This window comes from Ailuropoda melanoleuca, chromosome 10 (assembly GCF_002007445.2).
Source record: "Ailuropoda melanoleuca isolate Jingjing chromosome 10, ASM200744v2, whole genome shotgun sequence".
Classification (NCBI taxonomy): Eukaryota; Metazoa; Chordata; class Mammalia; order Carnivora; family Ursidae; genus Ailuropoda; species Ailuropoda melanoleuca.
Window position 1 is genome coordinate 7,019,128 of NC_048227.1, and position 16,223 is coordinate 7,035,350.

The window sequence follows — 16,223 nt, forward strand, 5'->3', positions numbered from 1 at the left end:
TCTTCTGATGGCTTCTGTTTTCTCACTGAATTGGGAAGTGAGATGGTGAGCCGAGTGAGAGCAGTACAGGAAGCACGGAGGAGGGTTGAGCAGAGGCGTAAGGCTTTAGGTCATCCAGGAGTGCAGGACAGTGAACGGACTAGAGAAATCTTGTCGGAATGCTGGAAGCATTAAGGCCCACTTGAGGTTCATGGTCATGAATCTGAGAGGAGCTACCATAGTTGGGTGTTTTCTTCAGCCACATTCAGCTGCTTTGGGCAGGCTTAGGGTAGACGGGGAGTTGCAACTACCAGGGCTGTGGTTTTGCCAGGAGGTTAATAAAGCTAGAGAGGGACAAGGGAGTGCTTTTCACTGACCATGAACTTTAAGCTGGGTAAGATGGGAAGTGAGTGGCGGACAGTGGGAAGACGGCAGGATCAATGGATTGGACTGACTCCAGTGAGGTGGAGAATTGTTGGGGTCATGGCACATTTCCTTGACCTATCTTCAGTCAGGCTTTTCTGAGCCCTCTTTGGACTTGGCCTCGACCTTGCTGGGCCTGCCAAGACCAGTTTAGGGAGACTCTTTCAGCCCTTGACATCTGATCACCCTGACCTGCCTTCAGCAAGAATCCTAAGTCTGGTTAGGTAGAATCCCCCTAGTCTTGGTGTTTCCTTTTAGTAATTACCGATCACAGACTCCCTTATTCTGCTTGTTGGCTATAAATCCCCAGCTGCCTTTGCTGTATTTGAAGAAGAGCCCCATCTCTCTCCCCTATTGTGATAGTCTTACCACCTCTTACAATAGTCCTGAATAAAGTCTTCCTTACCACTTTAACCAGTGTCAGATTAATTTTGTCCTTGGCAGGCATACCAGAAAAGGGGAACAGAAAGAACGAGGGGCTGCAGTTACTTAGTGGCAAGGACAAAGTCTGGGCATAACCATTGGGTATCGCGGAGGGTGAGATCTGTGCCGATCTGTGGAGTTCGAGCAACCGCCATGCCAAGGCGGAAAGTCTCATCAGTATGGCTATTGAAATCATCAAAAACTGTGGCAGGATGGCGTGGGAAAGATCTACGAAACAAACTCCTGTCGTGGGCAGCACAAATGACCACTGAAGATGCCACAGTTCACCTGCTCGTGAGACCTGTCCCTGGCAATGCCACATTTGGACTGCTTTGAGCCTGTTCCTCTCCTAGAAGAGTGTTACAGATAATCTACAGCCAAACACTAGTGGCAGTAACAGCGGTGTTCATTTCCTGAGGCTCAAGTGGCAGCGTAGCCACAAGGACTATATCAAGATTAGAAACAGATTAAGGAAGCTCTCCCAGCTTTAGTTTCCTAATGAAGCATCTTCCTCACAGGGTGCTTATGCATATATAATGTATGCAAATAACTTACTGTACATTTAGGCATTGTTTTCAAGTGCCGGTGAGTTCATTGAACCCTCTTTAGCAACCTTATGCAGGGTTCTAGTTAATCCCCATTTTACAGCTGCGGAAATGTTGCCAGGTGGTGCTAATGCTGATGGTACCGGTAAAGAGTGAGGAGGGGGGGGAATCCCATCTCCCGGAAGTTCACAAGCCCTGACATATCTGCTGGAGGGGACCACACCGCGCGGGGAGGCATGAAAGCAATAGGAGGACATTGCGGACTGACGGTGGCCTGAGCAGCCAGGGCTCGCCGGGATTGGCGGCCGATGGCTCCCTCCGATGGCCGACGCGGAGAGCGCAGCCGGCGGGATGAAACGGCCGTGAGGGGCGGGCCTCCGCCGGGGTGAGGGCTGAGGCGGGTACCCTAGAGACGTTCCCGGGACTCGAGAGGCTGGAGGAATAGGGCTCCGGAAGGCGCAGCGCGACGTGGCCCCGCATTCCCGGCGACGCACCTGGGCCAGGTGTCATGGCCCCGCCCACCTACAGTTGCCTTCGCGGTCACCTCAAACCCCGTTTCAGTGGTGACTCCTCCGGGTGCCTCCGCGAGCACGGAGTGGGGTCCCGCCAGCACAGCGGGCGCTTGTTTGCCTCGGGGTGACGGGCGCCTTAGGGGCCGTGACCTACACCGTATCCTCAGGGGCGACCCAGGGCAGCCTCCCGGGCGCACGTGGAGTGGGAGGGAGCAGCTCCGGCCCCCGGAGCCCGATGGGGGCGGGGCTTACTGGGCGCGCCCGCGGGGCGGGGCTGGGCCCGAGGACCAATGGGGCGCGTGGGCTGGGGGGGGCGGGCTCCGGGCCTGGCATCCCGGTAGCTGCAGCTGGCTTTTCCGGCACCCGCGCCCCCTCGGCCCGTAGCTGACCCCCTCCGGCTCTCGGGGTTCGCCCCCGGGCGGCTGCGTCCTCCGGGTGGGTGAGTGAGCGCCCTGCCGCGCCCGGCCTGTGGGGATGCGCCTGGCCGGAGAGAAGCGGATCTCGGCCCCCTCCCACCCGCCCGGGGAGAAAGTGGGCTGGAACCGGTGGGAGGGAGGAGGACCCACCTTGTGTTGCTGGCCTCTGTCTTTGTTTTGGTAGCCGAGGGGTGTGTTTGGGTTGGTCGAGATTGGAGGGCGCCTCGTGTGTGTGTGTGGGAGGAATCTGGTGAGGCTGCTTGGGGGAGAGGAGCTGGTTTGAAATGAGTTGAGAGAGGATTGATGGAGGCCGGGGCTTCGGAAGATTTGGAAATTTCTCGTTGCCGTGGGTGAGGTGATTGCTTGGGGGAGTTGGGAGGGGGACAGCTCAGGACACCGGCGGAGGGGGTGAGGAGAGCTTCCTGCCCGGAACTCACTTCCCTTTTTGGGGGATTTGTTTCCTCTTGCACTGCTAGTTGAAAGGGGCGAGTATCTTTGCCTCTACCCAGAGCCACTGCCATCCTTAGTCTCAGAGATATGGGGGGATGGGGTGGTCCCCAGGAGCTGGGAGGGGACTTGGTACCCAAATGCTGAGGGTGTGGGGTCTGCCATTGTCCCAGGAAGTGGCAAGGACCAGTCTGCCCCTCACGAACTCTCAGTTGCCGGTGAGTTCTTGCAGCTCTCCCTTTTGGGGAAGTTTCCAGGTGTTTGGTTAGAGATGTTTTTGAGGGGCTCCGTGGAGCTGCTTTCCATTAAGCAAACTGTCTTTTGCAGGCCTCCTAACCCACTGGTGGCTTCTGCCTGCCCTCTGCCATGGCCAGCGAGAACTCTCCTCTGCTGGCCTACCGGCTCCTGGGAGATGAGGGGGTTGCCTTCTCTGCCAATGGGGCTGGGGGTCCCGGAGGGGCATCTGCCCGGAAGCTGTCCACCTTCCTGGGTGTGGTGGTGCCCACGGTCCTGTCCATGTTCAGTATAGTTGTCTTTTTGAGGATTGGTGAGTGGGGTGGTGGGGCTTCCTCAGGGGTACAGTGGGATGGGGAGGGGTCGGACTGGGATGGGGTGAGGGAGGGGTCCTGGGAGAAGTGGGTGGATGAAGAGCTTGGGGAGAGGGCTCCCGTGGCCTTGTGTTTAGCTCTGCCCTGCAGGTAACTGATGCTGATGACCAGTGTGGTGTGGGGACGCATGAGCCACCCTCTGACCTGCTTTGCCACTCCTGTCCCAGGGTTCGTGGTGGGCCATGCTGGGCTGCTACAGGCTTTGGCCATGCTCCTGGTTGCCTACTTCATCCTGGCACTCACCGTCCTCTCTGTCTGTGCCATCGCCACCAATGGAGCTGTGCGGGGGGGTGGCGCCTACTGTATCCTCCAACATTGATGGACTGGGGTCTGGGCTTTCCTCAGTGGGAGGAGGAGGGGCCGGGGCAGGGGAAGAGGGAGACAAGTTCTAATAAATGTTCAGCAGGCAGGCTGATATGGGGAAGGTGACCAACATGGCCTTACATGTATGTTAGTGCTAGTCTCCGGTCCACCAGGTGTTCCCAGCTGTCATTTTGGTTCTCCCAACAGTCTTGTCAATTAGGTCGTTCGTTTTACAGGTGAGGAGCTTGGAGGTCAAGAGTATTAGTGACTTGTGTAAAGCCACGTAGCTTGGGAGTGGCTGTGCTGGGCCAACTTGACCCTGGGGACAGTCCTGGTGTGTGTAGGGAGACAGCGCTGCAGAGTGCTTTGTGCCCAGAACCTTCCTCCTGCTCCAGTTCACTCTCTTTTCCCTTAACGCTCACCCCCTCCTTCCACTTTTAGTCCTGATCAGCCGGACCCTGGGGCCTGAGGTCGGGGGCAGCATCGGCCTCATGTTCTACCTGGCTAACGTCTGTGGCTGTGCTGTCTCCCTGCTGGGGCTGGTGGAGGCCGTGCTCGATGTCTTCGGGGCTGGTCTGTGCTCCAGGCAGCTCTGCGGGTTTGCGGGGTCTGGGATTCCGGGGTCCCGAGGGAGAAAGCCCTCTCTAGAAGAATGGCAACGTGGTCCATTAGCTTGGCTTTCTTGAGCGCCTCCTGTGTTTCCCGCCACATAGTGACGTCCGAGAGACGGTCCTGGCACACAGGCAGCTTACTCTGTAGTTGGGGGAGCCCAGGCTAACACCCCTAAAGTCAACAGAGCAAGATTGGTGCTATCCACCAGGGAGGTCTAGGATGCTGGAGGACAGTTGAGTAGGGGAGGGGGAAAGATAGCCTTATGAGGACAGTGGGGCCAAAGAGGGGTTTGTTCCTGCTTTGATTCATGGTTGGGATCCCTCCTGGGGGTCTGGTCTTCTAACTCTCTTCCCTCCTCTTTGTAGACTCCACAGGGTCCAGTGGGCTTCATGTCCTGCCCCAGGGCTACGGCTGGAGCCTGCTCTATGGTTCCCTGCTGCTGGGCCTTGTGGGTGGGGTCTGTACCCTGGGGGCTGGCCTCTATGCCCGTGCCTCCTTCCTCACATTCCTGCTTGTCTCTGGATCCCTGGCCTCCGTGCTGGTCAGCTTTGTGGCTGTGGGGCCCAGGAGCATCCCCTTGACCCCTCGACCCGGCCCCAATGGCTCCTCCCTGCCGCCCCAGGTCGGCCACTTCACGGGCTTCAACAGCAGCACTCTGAAGGCCAACTTGGGTGGTGAGCTGGGCACAGGGGTGACGGGGTTCTCGGGGCAAGGGGCAAGCCTGTGTGGGGGCCAGGCCCTTGGAATCCCTGGATAAGAACAGACGTCAGAGAGAATCGGGGGCAGGAGGTCAGATCTCTGAACAGTGCAGGTCATTTAAGATCTGGCCAGCGTGTCTGGCCCAGTGGGGCGCCAGCGTGACCACGAGATGTTCTGCCTCGGAGGAACTTTTTTTAGTTGGAGAGATAAAACGGACATTCAGGAAACAATTAAATCGCACAATGAGACCAAGAATGATTCAAGTGGATAAAAGTCAGGCGAGTAGTTGGGAGGAGGGAGGCCTGAGTGTGGGCTGGGCGCGGGGGAGCAGGTAGAGCTGGAGGTGGTCTGGGGTGGGTTGGGGAATTCAGGTAGGAGTGAGAGGGGAGGGTGTCTCAGGAAGGAGCAAGGATGAAGGCCTGGAGGGAGGAATGAGGAGAATGGGGCAGAGGGTCGGTGGGGAAGGAGGTGATGAGGCCAGCTGAGCCAGGGCCTGTGGTGGGTCAGGGCTGGGGTCTCGGGGAGGGTGGTGGGGGAGGCGTGGGGGTTTGGACGGAAAGGGTGGCAGGGCCAAGATGCCTGGATCCCTGCGAGGGATACCGACGCCCTTTCCTCCCTGGAAACCATCCCTCAGCTGGCTACGCCAAGGACTACACCACGGGGGCCATGATGACCTTTGCCAGCGTCTTTGCGGTCCTTTTTAACGGCTGCACGGGCATCATGGCTGGGGCCAACATGTCAGGTGAGAGTCTCTGCCCGCCGTGCCTTGGGGCTGTGGGGGTGGCCACCCTGTGCTCCTATGGGAGTGCTGAGGGCTCCGGGATGTAGGGATTGGTGGAGGGCTGACCTCTGCCCTTCTGCTCCTCTCCTTCCAGGGGAGCTGAAGGACCCCAGCCGGGCCATCCCTCTGGGCACCATTGTCGCTGTCACCTATACCTTCTTCATCTACACCCTGCTTTTCTTCCTCTCCAGCTTCACCTGTGACAGGTGCCTGGGGAGGGGGCCGGCCTGGCCCTTGAGGGGGTGGAGCAGGGCGGTGGGACAAGGCTGCCACATCTGGATCACTCAGGGCAGCAAAGGCTGGGGGGGCAGGTACCCCCGTTGTCGAAAACTGTTTCTCCCACTGGGAGAGAGAAGGAGCTGCCACCACCACGGATGGGGACAGCTGGCTAAATGCTGGTCGCCAGCCCGTAGCCAGTATTGCTGTGTCCCTGGGACTGCTGTAGCGCTTGGTTTGGGGGTGGAGGATGGCTTTCTAATCAATTTATATTTCCATAAATATTTGGATTCTTGTGCAGATACTGTTAGGAATGTCCACCATGTGATTAAACCCAAAGCAGCCTGATGATAGCCAGCAAATACCACATCTTTCCCCTCCGGGCACACATGATGCATTACAATGGGCTTTGAGATCGGGCTGGGTCAGTTGAGAATACCCAGGAATGACCCCCTCTTCACCTCAGAGAAGAGAGAGCACTTTTCTCACAGTGGCCCTGGGACAGATGCACCCGTGTTACCGAATCCTCCTTTCCCTCCGTCCAGGACCCTGCTGCAGGAGGACTATGGGTTCTTTCGCGCCATCAGCCTGTGGCCCCCACTGGTGCTGATTGGTATCTACGCCACATCGCTGTCAGCCTCCATGAGCTCACTCATTGGGGCCTCCCGCATCCTCCACGCTCTGGCTCAGGATGACCTCTTTGGTGCGCCGTCCCCTGCTCCTTGCCCGGTTCTGAGCACACACCTTCCCCGCTCCCCCATGTCTGCCTCGGTCTCCACTTGGCCGAGGCTGATGTGTCTGTCGCGTTTCTGTCGTGTTTCTGTTTGCACAGGAGTGATCTTGGCACCAGCCAAGGTTGTGTCCCGAACAGGGAACCCCTGGGGGGCTGTGCTGTATTCTTGGGGCCTAGTGCAGGTAAGCCTTCCTTTCAAGCTGTCCTTCCCCTTCCCCTAAGCCCCTCCTGGTTCTGCCCCCAGGACCAGGAGGGGCTTGGGCTTGGGCTGGGAGAGTGAACCAAAAAGATAGGATGCGTTGGCATTTAGCGGGAGATGCATGAACGCCCAGCCTCTTGGTCCTTATCTAGCTGGTGCTCTTGGCTGGGAAGCTGAATACACTGGCTGCTGTGGTCACTGTCTTCTACTTGGTGGCCTATGCTGCGGTGGACCTGTCCTGCCTGAGCCTGGAGTGGGCCTCGGCCCCCAACTTCCGGTGAGAGGAGAAGATGCCTATGTCCCCGGAGACAAAGAGGGAGGAGTGGGAAGGACTCAGTCCAGGGGACTGAGTTTGGAGATGCAGTGGAGCGGCAGGCCCTGAGTGCCCTTCCTTCTCTCCCCCACCCCCAGCCCCACCTTCAGCCTGTTCTCCTGGCACACCTGCTTGCTGGGGGTGGCCTCCTGTCTGCTCATGATGTTCCTCATCAGCCCCGGGGCCGCCGGCGGCTCCCTGCTTCTCATGGGCCTGCTTTCCGCCCTGCTCACGGCTCGAGGAGGCCCCAGCAGCTGGGGCTACGTCAGCCAGGCCTTGCTTTTCCACCAGGTTGGGGGACTCAGAGGAGGTGGGGAGGGGAGGAGGCAGTCTGGGACCCCCCCCCAATAGTCCTTCTTTTGCCGTGGCTGGAGTTGGGGTTCTTGTCCGAGGGGTGGTGAGTGGGGGCTGCCCGCTTGAGCCCTTCCTCTCCACGCCTCACCCCTGGCCCCAGGTGCGAAAGTACCTGCTCCGGCTGGACGTCCGGAAGGATCACGTGAAGTTCTGGCGGCCCCAGCTGCTGCTCCTGGTGGGGAACCCCCGGGGCGCCCTGCCTCTGCTGCGGCTGGCCAACCAGCTCAAGAAGGGGGGCCTCTATGTACTGGGCCACGTCACCCTGGGAGACCTTGGTGAGTCGCCCTCTGTTCCCTCCCCGGCTTCCTTCTCCCTCTTGCCTCAGATGCTTTATATGCTGTTTGTGTTCTTTGGGTCCAAAGGCCTCATGCTTCTTCCCCAATGACGCTTCCAACCAGCCAGAGCCCTGCCCAGACCTTTTCCTTTGACCATTTGGGATTTGGATTCTGGGGGAAAAGCACATGGGTTTGGCCCACATCTGCTGCCTCCCTTCTCTGCAGACTGCCTGCCCTCAGACCCCGTGCAGCCCCAGTATGGGGCATGGCTGAGCCTGGTGGACAGAGCCCAAGTGAAGGCCTTTGTGGACCTTACCCTCTCGCCCTCTGTGCGTCAGGGGGCTCAGCATCTGCTGCGGATCTCTGGCCTTGGTGAGCTACTCCTCCCTAGGTCCCCTCGGCCCCCTCTGTGGCCCCTTTCAATCTCTGCTACCGTCCCCCAGAGAGTAAACCACAAACTGCAAACTCCAGAAGGAGCTCAGGGTCTAGTGCAGATAAGACGCGGCGCTCAAGTTCAAAGATAACAGATGGTGTGAAAGTCTTGAGGAGATGCTGAAGGACTGGAGATGGGTGCCACTGTTTTTTTTTTTTCTGACCCAAAAATTAGGGCACAGGCTCTGAAGACTGTGTTGTGTGACTGGGGACAATGGGAGACTCTTTGAGGCTGGGGGGCTGCTCCATCGAATCCAGGGCAGGTGGTTTCTAGCCATCCGACTTCAAGACCGCTATGCACTGATGGGGCTGGTGACAAGATGGTATCTCAGCTGGGGCTTGGAGGGGGCGGAGAAGGAAGGGGTGGTGTGACACTGGCCTCCAGAGACCGCAGAAGATGCAGGGGGTGTGTGGGGCCAATGCTTTCTGAGCGAGTGGAAGATTGCCTGCCTTGTTACCCTGCCTTAGTGCTGAGGCCTCCGCCCTCTCACCCCAGCTTCCTGAAAACCCCGTGCTGAGCTGCCACCTTCTTTCTCAATCCCAGGCGGGTGTCAGTCCCCTCCCTGAGTGCATAGTCCCTTCTCCATTTAGCCCTGGCTAAGGTTCAAGTGTTGGACAATATCCTGTTCGGTGTAAATCAGAACCCCAGACGATGCTCAGGAAGGGGTGACTAGTTTCATTTGCAAGATCGGCTGGAGTTCACACCTGCAGAGGTGTTCTGGGCTGTTGTCAAGCATTATTAGTCCCTGGAGCATCTGAGAGGCTGGTGTCTCCTCAGCCCCACCCTTCGTGGGGGAAGCTGTGCCAGGAGACCACTACTTTCTACCACATTTATCCTGAGGAAGATGATTCAAACGAAGGCAAAGGATTTCCTCTAAATAGTAAGCCCTCCTGGAGTGCAGAACTTGATTTACTGGTGGGTTTTGAGCAACCCGTCTGTTTCACGAGAAGTAAGACAAGATCTTAGAGTCTTTCTGTAAATTCAGCCTTTACAGTTGGGGGGGGGCAGGGCTATCCAATTTCACAGTGGTTGTTCAAAAATTTAAAGATTTTTTTATTTATTTGTTTGACAGAGAGTGAGAGCGCACAAGCAGGGAGAGCGGCAGGCAGAGGGAGAGGGAGAAGTAGGCTCACCGAGCAGGGAGCCCAATGCAGGGCTCGATCCCAGGACCCTGGGATCACGACCTGAGCCAAAGGCAGACACTTAATGACAGAGCTGCCCGGGCACCCCCCCTTTTTTTTTAAAGATTTTATTTTTATTGGTTATTCAAAAATTTAAAAACCAGGAGCTGTCAGCAGGGACCTGGGGCATTGTGTTTGCTACAGACACACACACACACATACACACACACACACACACACACACACACACACACACACACACACGGGTCAGAGGCTCAGAGAATGGGCTCTGGTATTGGGTCCCTTGTGTTTACCTGCGGACCCCAGTATCCCCTGACCATGAGCCTTGGGGCAAGTGACTTCACTGCTCTGTGCCTCAGGTTGCTTATCTGTGAAAGGGGTGAGTAAAGAGTCCCTACCTCATAGTGTTGCTTCAAGGATCAGATGCGTTAAAACACACACAGTGGTTTCAACAGGACCTCGCCCTTGGTTAGCGTGCAGATGGTAGTCATTTCTTCACCAGGGACCATGCTTTGGACTCGCCATCATTAGGGCCCTGTGGTGGTGGCAACAGATCAGGCCCGTTCTCCTCCTCCCCCAGCAGAGGTTGGGGTGCTGTTTCCCTGGAGATTGAGGCCATGAGCTCGACTGTTGCCTACTCAGGGGGTTTGGTCTGCCAGTGGAGTCAGACCCTCACCTCCTGTCACGCAAAAGGCGTGCTGCTCGGAGCCTGGAGTGCAGGCACCCTCCTGCCGTGGACCGGAAGAGCTCGTTAGTTAAGAAGACTCGCTCCTGAGGCGAACTTCGCCTTATATTTAAGTGGGGACGATTAGTCATGCAGATACAACACATGAACGCACGAAAAGCATTTGGGAAAACTAAAAGTCATTATGCAAACGTGCGTAATGTTGCCCGGAGAGGCCAAGCACGGTGCGATCGCCATACCTGACGGCTGACGTGTGTCGCTGTCAGCGTGGGCGCGTGTTAGCGTGGGATAGAGTTGGTCTGCGAGTCTGATTCCTGTCCGTTCCTTCCCACATCCCCCCTCTCTGCCCCCAGGTGGCATGAAGCCCAACACGCTGGTCCTGGGGTTCTATGATGATGCTGCTCCCCAGGACCACTTCCTGACAGACCCGGCTTTCTCCGAGGCTGCTGATGGCACCCAGGAGGGCGGGTCCCCAGCCCTGAGCACCCTGTTTCCTCCACCTCGGGCTCCGGGGAGCCCCCGGGCTCTGAGTCCCCAGGACTACGTGGCCACGGTGGCAGACGCCCTCAAGATGAACAAGAATGTGGTTCTGGCCCGGGCCTGTGGGGCGCTGCCCCCTGAGCGGCTGAGCCGGGGGTCAGGGGGCACCTCTCAGCTGCATCACGTGGATGTGTGGCCCCTCAACCTGCTCCGGCCCCGGGGTGGGCCCGGCTACGTGGACGTGTGTGGCCTTTTCCTGCTGCAGATGGCAACCATCTTGGGCATGGTGCCTGCTTGGCATAGCGCCCGGCTCCGGATCTTCTTGTGCCTGGGGCCTCGAGAGGCCCCCGGGGCGGCCGAGGGGCGGCTCCGGGCACTGCTGAGCCAGCTGCGGATCAGGGCCGAAGTGCAGGAGGTGGTGTGGGGTGAGGGGGCTGGGGCTGGGGAGCCTGAGGAGGAGGAGGAAGGGGACTTCGTGAACGGCAGGCGGGGAGACGCTGAGGCGGAGGCCCTGGCGAGCAGTGCCAACGCCCTGGTTCGGGCCCAGCAGGGGCGCGGCCAAGGAGGAGGGCCCGGGGGGCCTGAGGGTGGGGATGGCGAGGGTGGGCCTGCCACTGCCCTCACTTTCCTGTACCTGCCTCGGCCGCCAGCCGATCCTGCCCGCTACACTCGCTACCTGGCGCTGCTGGAGACTCTGACCCGTGATCTGGGCCCCACGCTGCTCATTCATGGTGTCACCCCCGTCACTTGCACTGATCTCTGATGCCCTGGGGCCTGAAGCAGGGGGTGCCCGCGTCTAGTGACCCACCTTGATCGGTGGCTGTGGAAGGGAAGGGCAGCCTCCCGCCTGCTCCACATGTGGGGTGTGGAGCCTGGTGGAAGTACTAGGGGATCCTGGGCGGGGCGACCGTCTGTCCCTGGGAGAGGGGCTTCAGCGCACTAACGCAGGGCAGCTGGCCGGTCCCCACCACGCTGGGGGAGGAAGGCAGCAGCCCTCCCCACTGGCCTCCCTCCCTTCACCGGTGCCTTGATGGAGGCTGGGTCTCTGCTTTGACTCTCGGCTACCTCAGTCTCCCCTCGCCCGACAGACTTACAGACCCCCGAGGTGGTGATGTTTTTGTTTTGTTTTATTTTTCTAACCGCTGAACGTGAATAAAAGACCGAAACACTACGGGCTGGCCGAGCACTGCTGGGGGGGGTAGGTGGGGCGGGAAGAGGGAGAGATGTGTACGGGGTTGTGTGGGAAAGAGCCGCGCTGGAGTGTCCCAGCGGTGAGGTGGCCATGTGCAGGACCTGGGGCGCCAGTCTGGGGGGACGGGGAGAAACGGAGGCGGCCTTGGAAAGCCCTCCCTACTCAGCAGGAGGGGGCTGACTGGGGGAGGGACTGCGGTTTAGGGCCTAGGGGGCCACGTGACCCTCCCCCAGGAATGCGGTGACGTCACTGGGGGCGTGGCTGTCCCCAAAATTGGGGAGGAAGGGGAAAAAAAAAAGCCAGAAAAAGTTTCTTTCCTGGAGTTCCAAACGAGGTGTGGGACGGGAGAAGGGGTCAAGACCAGAGGCTTGGGGCTCCACGGGGCCTGACTGCTGTCTGGAGTCTCCTGTTCCAGGCCATGTCGGGGCCCACCTGGCTCCCCCCAAGGCAGCTGGAGCCTGCAAGAGCCCCTCAGGGGAGAGCACTCCCCCGAGGCGCCCCGGGGCCGCCGCCAGCCCACGGAGCAGGTAAGGCAGCCCCAGTGCCGCTGAGGGGGCCACTGGCCATTCCGCCCTCACCCCTGCCTTCTGGCTCCTGCCTCCCGCCTGTCCCTGCCACCCCTTCCCTGAAGCCCTTCCGGCTTCCTGCTCCTCCTGCTCTGCTCTCAGACCCCAGGTGTGTGGGGGAGGGGAGAAGAGGGACCCAAGAGGGCAGCCTCCACACGTGTCACCCTCCTCTCCTTCCCCATCCCCACCTTGGCTCTCTCTTCCCTCACCCCAGCACTTCAGCCCCACCCCAGGGTCAATTTTTGCCCCCTCCCATCTGAGCAGTGTTACCAGGCCCCCGGGGGACCTGATGATCGGGGGCTCGCCTGGGTGGGGTGCCATGGAGCACCCCAACGCTCACAGGTGAGAACTGGACTTAGGGGGTGGGAGGTGGGGGCACCCGGGGCAAGTGATTTGAATTCTCCCTGGTTTTGCTTCATCCCCAGGGGCTCCCCCCAGATAGGGGGGCCTTACGTCCAGGGAGCCTGGATGCCGAGATAGATTCGCTGACCAGCATGCTGGCTGAGCTGGATGGAGGTCGTGGTCATGCCCCACGGCGGTCAGACCGGCAGGTGACCCCTCTGTCCCACCCCTGCTCCTTGTCTCCTGCCCTCCTCCCCACTCCCCAGCCTGGTCCCTTCTCTAGATTCTCAAGCTAGTCCCCCACCCCCGCCCCCACCCCCAGTGCATGGAAGAAGCTGAGCCACCAGAGCTTACCGGGTTGTTAGCCTCTCAAAGACCAGCGCTTACCCTGGGGTCACACACACAGGGGGTTCCCACATGTATGCGTCCTGGAACGGGCCTGCTCACTCCTGGTCTGTGTTTCTCCCCAGGCTTATGAGCCCCCTCAGCCCCATGCCTACCGCACGGGCTCAGGCTCCCTGAAGCCGAATGGAGGGGGTGTTCCTATTCCTCCCCAACAGCTCTCAGCGTCCCCCTATGGGGGCCCCACTCCGGCCTCCTATGCTACAGCCAGCACCCCCGCTGGCCCTGCCTTCCCTGTGCAAGTGAAGGTGGCACAACCAGTGAGAGGCTGTGGCCCTCCCAGGCGGGGGGCCTCTCAGGCCTCCGGGGCCCTCCCAGGCCCCCACTTTCCTCTCCCAGGCCGAGGTGAAGTCTGGGGGGCTGGCTATAGGAGCCACCGTGAGCCAGGGCCAGGGGGTAAAGAGGAAGCTGCAGGAGGAGGAAGAGGAGGCGGGTACGGGCCCCAGGTAAGCCCCAGGTACTGGGATTTGGGGTCCTCACAGACACTGATTGGGTGGGGCGGGGGTGGTGTTTAGTGTCCTGGTTGTCAGAGGCCTGCGATGTGGTGCAGGCTAGGAGAGGGAGGTGCTGGAGCTATACGTTGGCTCCTGGAGGCGCGCCCCTGGGCCCTGGGCCGAGACCTCCTCAGATGAGCTTTCCGGGTGGAACTGCCTGGTCCCCTTCAGGAAGTTTGACAGCACAGGGAGCTAGAGGTAGGGCCGAACCCCTGATTCCCCCCTCGCAGGTCCCTCTGAGCCAGCCTCCTGAAGAGGAGCTGGAGAGGCTGACCAAGAAGCTGGTGCATGACATGAACCACCCTCCCACCGGGGAATACTTTGGTGAGCTGACCGGAGGTGGGAAGAGCGGGGGACAAGACTGGAGAGTTAGAGGGACCGCAAATCCACCTTCCTGATCTGCGCTGATTGTCCCTCTCTGTCCCCAGGGCGCTGTGGCGGCTGCGGAGAAGACGTGGTTGGGGACGGGGCTGGTGTTGTGGCCCTGGACCGCGTCTTTCACGTTGGCTGCTTTGTGTGCTCGACATGCCGGGCTCAGCTTCGGGGCCAGCATTTCTACGCTGTGGAGAGGAGGGCGTACTGTGAGAGCTGCTACGTGGTGAGTGGGCGTGCTGGGGGGTTGGGGTGGGTGCTGGAATCAGCAGCCGGACGAAGGGGCTCCCATCGAAGGTGGGGACTAGACGTCCAAGCCCCAAAGAGGAACGGAGCTCAAAGCTGGGGGACTAAAGTGATACAAAAGAAGGGAGGAATTACCAAAGTAGCTAAATCACTGGCTACTGGAGGGAAAGGACAACGGTCCCTTCATGAGGCGTTTATTTTAGAATTAAGAGTTATATGTTAAATTCCCACACCACCGCCCCTGTGAAGCAGCTATTCCTCCTGAAGGAAACCGAAGCTCAGAGGCTAAATCACTTCTCCAGGATGCTGCGGTGCTGGGATTTATACTCAGATCTGTTCAAGGCCACTTTTCACTGAATCCCTTCTAGGGTGGGCCAGCAGGGTGCCTGCCTGGCCAGGGCCTCCTCAGCCCCGAACTTCCCACCCTCCTTCCTAACAGGCCACCCTGGAGAAGTGCTCCACGTGCTCCCAACCCATCCTGGACCGGATCCTGAGGGCTATGGGGAAGGCCTACCATCCTAGCTGCTTCACTTGTGTGGTGTGCCACCGTGGCCTCGATGGCATCCCTTTCACAGTGGATGCCACCAGCCAGATCCACTGCATCGAGGACTTCCACAGGTCAGGCTGGGTCTCCCATCTTTGTTTCAGGATGTCTGACCCTCCCCATCTTCCTCATTTCTCCTTCATGGCCCAGTACCAGCCTCTCCGGTTTCCCACCTCTGGCTTTGTCTCTTTTTATTACCCATCACTGTCTCTTCTAAGATCCAAGACCATACCTCTGGCCTCTCCCGTTCCCTTGCATATCCCACCTTTTCTGGGCTCCACTGTTAGTCCCCTCCAACTCAGGGGTTTGATAGCCTCCTTGGTTCCCTTCCCCCCCAGGAAGTTTGCCCCACGATGCTCTGTGTGTGGTGGGGCCATCATGCCTGAGCCAGGTCAGGAAGAGACTGTACGAATCGTTGCTCTGGATCGCAGTTTTCACATTGGCTGTTATAAGTGCGAGGTCAGGGGGCCTGGGCAAGGGGGAAGGGGAGGTTCTTGGGGTCTGGGGTGCTGGGTCTGGTAGAACCCAGGGCTCCAGGCCTGATAGAAAGCTGTTGGTTCTGTCTTAACAGGAGTGTGGGCTGCTGCTCTCCTCTGAGGGCGAGTGTCAGGGCTGCTACCCGCTGGATGGGCACATCTTGTGCAAGGCGTGCAGTGCCTGGCGCATCCAGGAGCTCTCAGCCACCGTCACCACCGACTGCTGAGTCTTCCCAGAAGCACCTGTTACATTCCCCCTTCCCATCAGCCACCCTCCCTGACATCTACCTTTACAACTTTGTCACCAAATGCTGTGTCCTCTTCCTCCAATCATGAAATAATAATCCCTCAAGAGTTTACAAAACACTTTCAAGTGTACTGTCTCATCTGATTCTCACAGCAGCCTCACACAAGCACAGCTGTTGTGACTGCGTTTTTGTAGAAGTGATCTCCTCAGATTGCATGCTTCCCAAATGGCAGTACCAAGATCAGAACCTGGCTGGGTCTTCGTAGACCTAGATTTTTGCAACTCCACTATACACTCTTGCAAACGTAGTTTGGTGTAAAGACACCCCTTCTCTCCGTGCTTGGAGTAAGGCTGCAGCATTCTCCAAGGAGGCAGCATTTCCTATTAAACCTGAACACTCTACTCCCTGAACAAGGACTTGGTGTTATCTCTGGGGTGGTGGTGCATTTAATCTGGCGCAGGCCAGACTCCGCCCGTTGATCAAGACCTCAACCTATAACCTATCCCGACCAAGTACTGGTTGGGGATAAGGCAGATTTCCCGGTTTCGCCTACAAGATGGGGTGCCTCTGTTGAGGAACAGCGGTAACGGGTTTGCAGGTGGTAAATATTGAGGCGGCAATGACACCTGGGTCTCTGGTGCAGCACAAAATGGTGGGAGATGCTTTAAAATGGTTGCTCTATCCCGCTAAACGCCTGCACTCCCCAACTCCGTGCCCTGCGCCAGAAGAAAAGGAAAACAGCCCTGGATGAAGGCAGGAGGCT

General features: G+C 58.8%; 2 protein-coding genes across 6 annotated transcripts; both read left to right on the top strand.

The window, feature by feature from the left end:
• Nucleotides 1-2,168: 2,168 nt before the first annotated feature.
• On the top strand, nucleotides 2,169-11,749 carry SLC12A9 (solute carrier family 12 member 9). Of its 5 annotated transcripts, none has more exons than XM_034669919.1 (14): nucleotides 2,169-2,321; nucleotides 3,073-3,292; nucleotides 3,521-3,655; nucleotides 4,098-4,229; nucleotides 4,634-4,942; nucleotides 5,602-5,709; nucleotides 5,843-5,954; nucleotides 6,510-6,667; nucleotides 6,797-6,879; nucleotides 7,049-7,173; nucleotides 7,308-7,500; nucleotides 7,664-7,838; nucleotides 8,064-8,210; nucleotides 10,452-11,749. In XM_034669919.1, exons 2-14 carry the CDS (start codon nucleotides 3,112-3,114, stop codon nucleotides 11,339-11,341), a joined length of 2,748 nt encoding a protein of 915 aa, XP_034525810.1. In that variant the 5' UTR covers nucleotides 2,169-2,321; nucleotides 3,073-3,111; the 3' UTR covers nucleotides 11,342-11,749. The 5 variants fall into 5 exon arrangements, with proteins under 5 accessions (XP_034525810.1, XP_034525813.1, XP_034525811.1 ...); XM_034669920.1 differs by having other exon boundaries at nucleotides 2,184-2,317; nucleotides 10,452-11,341; XM_002927295.4 differs by lacking the exon at nucleotides 2,169-2,321 and adding an exon at nucleotides 2,682-2,963 and having other exon boundaries at nucleotides 10,452-11,341.
• Nucleotides 11,750-11,808: 59 nt separating this feature from the next.
• Nucleotides 11,809-15,870, top strand: TRIP6 (thyroid hormone receptor interactor 6). The gene is made up of 9 exons (XM_002927294.4): nucleotides 11,809-12,297; nucleotides 12,551-12,678; nucleotides 12,762-12,887; nucleotides 13,149-13,526; nucleotides 13,805-13,898; nucleotides 14,003-14,172; nucleotides 14,632-14,810; nucleotides 15,075-15,195; nucleotides 15,308-15,870. Exons 1-9 carry the CDS (start codon nucleotides 12,189-12,191, stop codon nucleotides 15,437-15,439), a joined length of 1,437 nt encoding a protein of 478 aa, XP_002927340.1. The 5' UTR covers nucleotides 11,809-12,188; the 3' UTR covers nucleotides 15,440-15,870.
• Nucleotides 15,871-16,223: the final 353 nt, after the last annotated feature.

What these genes read in the sequence shown, in the direction of transcription:
- SLC12A9 (XM_034669919.1), top strand. Translation starts at nt 3,112, where the DNA reads ATGGCCAGCGAGAACTCTCCTCTGCTGGCCTACCGGCTCCTGGGAGAT. An exon ending in GCGGGGGGGTGGCGCCTACT is followed by an intron (nt 3,656 to 4,097) that starts GTATCCTCCAAC and finishes TTCCACTTTTAG; the next exon opens with TCCTGATCAGCCGGACCCTG. An exon ending in TCCAGCTTCACCTGTGACAG is followed by an intron (nt 5,955 to 6,509) that starts GTGCCTGGGGAG and finishes CCCTCCGTCCAG; the next exon opens with GACCCTGCTGCAGGAGGACT.
- TRIP6 (XM_002927294.4), top strand. Translation starts at nt 12,189, where the DNA reads ATGTCGGGGCCCACCTGGCTCCCCCCAAGGCAGCTGGAGCCTGCAAGA. An exon ending in CACGGCGGTCAGACCGGCAG is followed by an intron (nt 12,888 to 13,148) that starts GTGACCCCTCTG and finishes GTTTCTCCCCAG; the next exon opens with GCTTATGAGCCCCCTCAGCC. An exon ending in TTGGCTGTTATAAGTGCGAG is followed by an intron (nt 15,196 to 15,307) that starts GTCAGGGGGCCT and finishes CTGTCTTAACAG; the next exon opens with GAGTGTGGGCTGCTGCTCTC.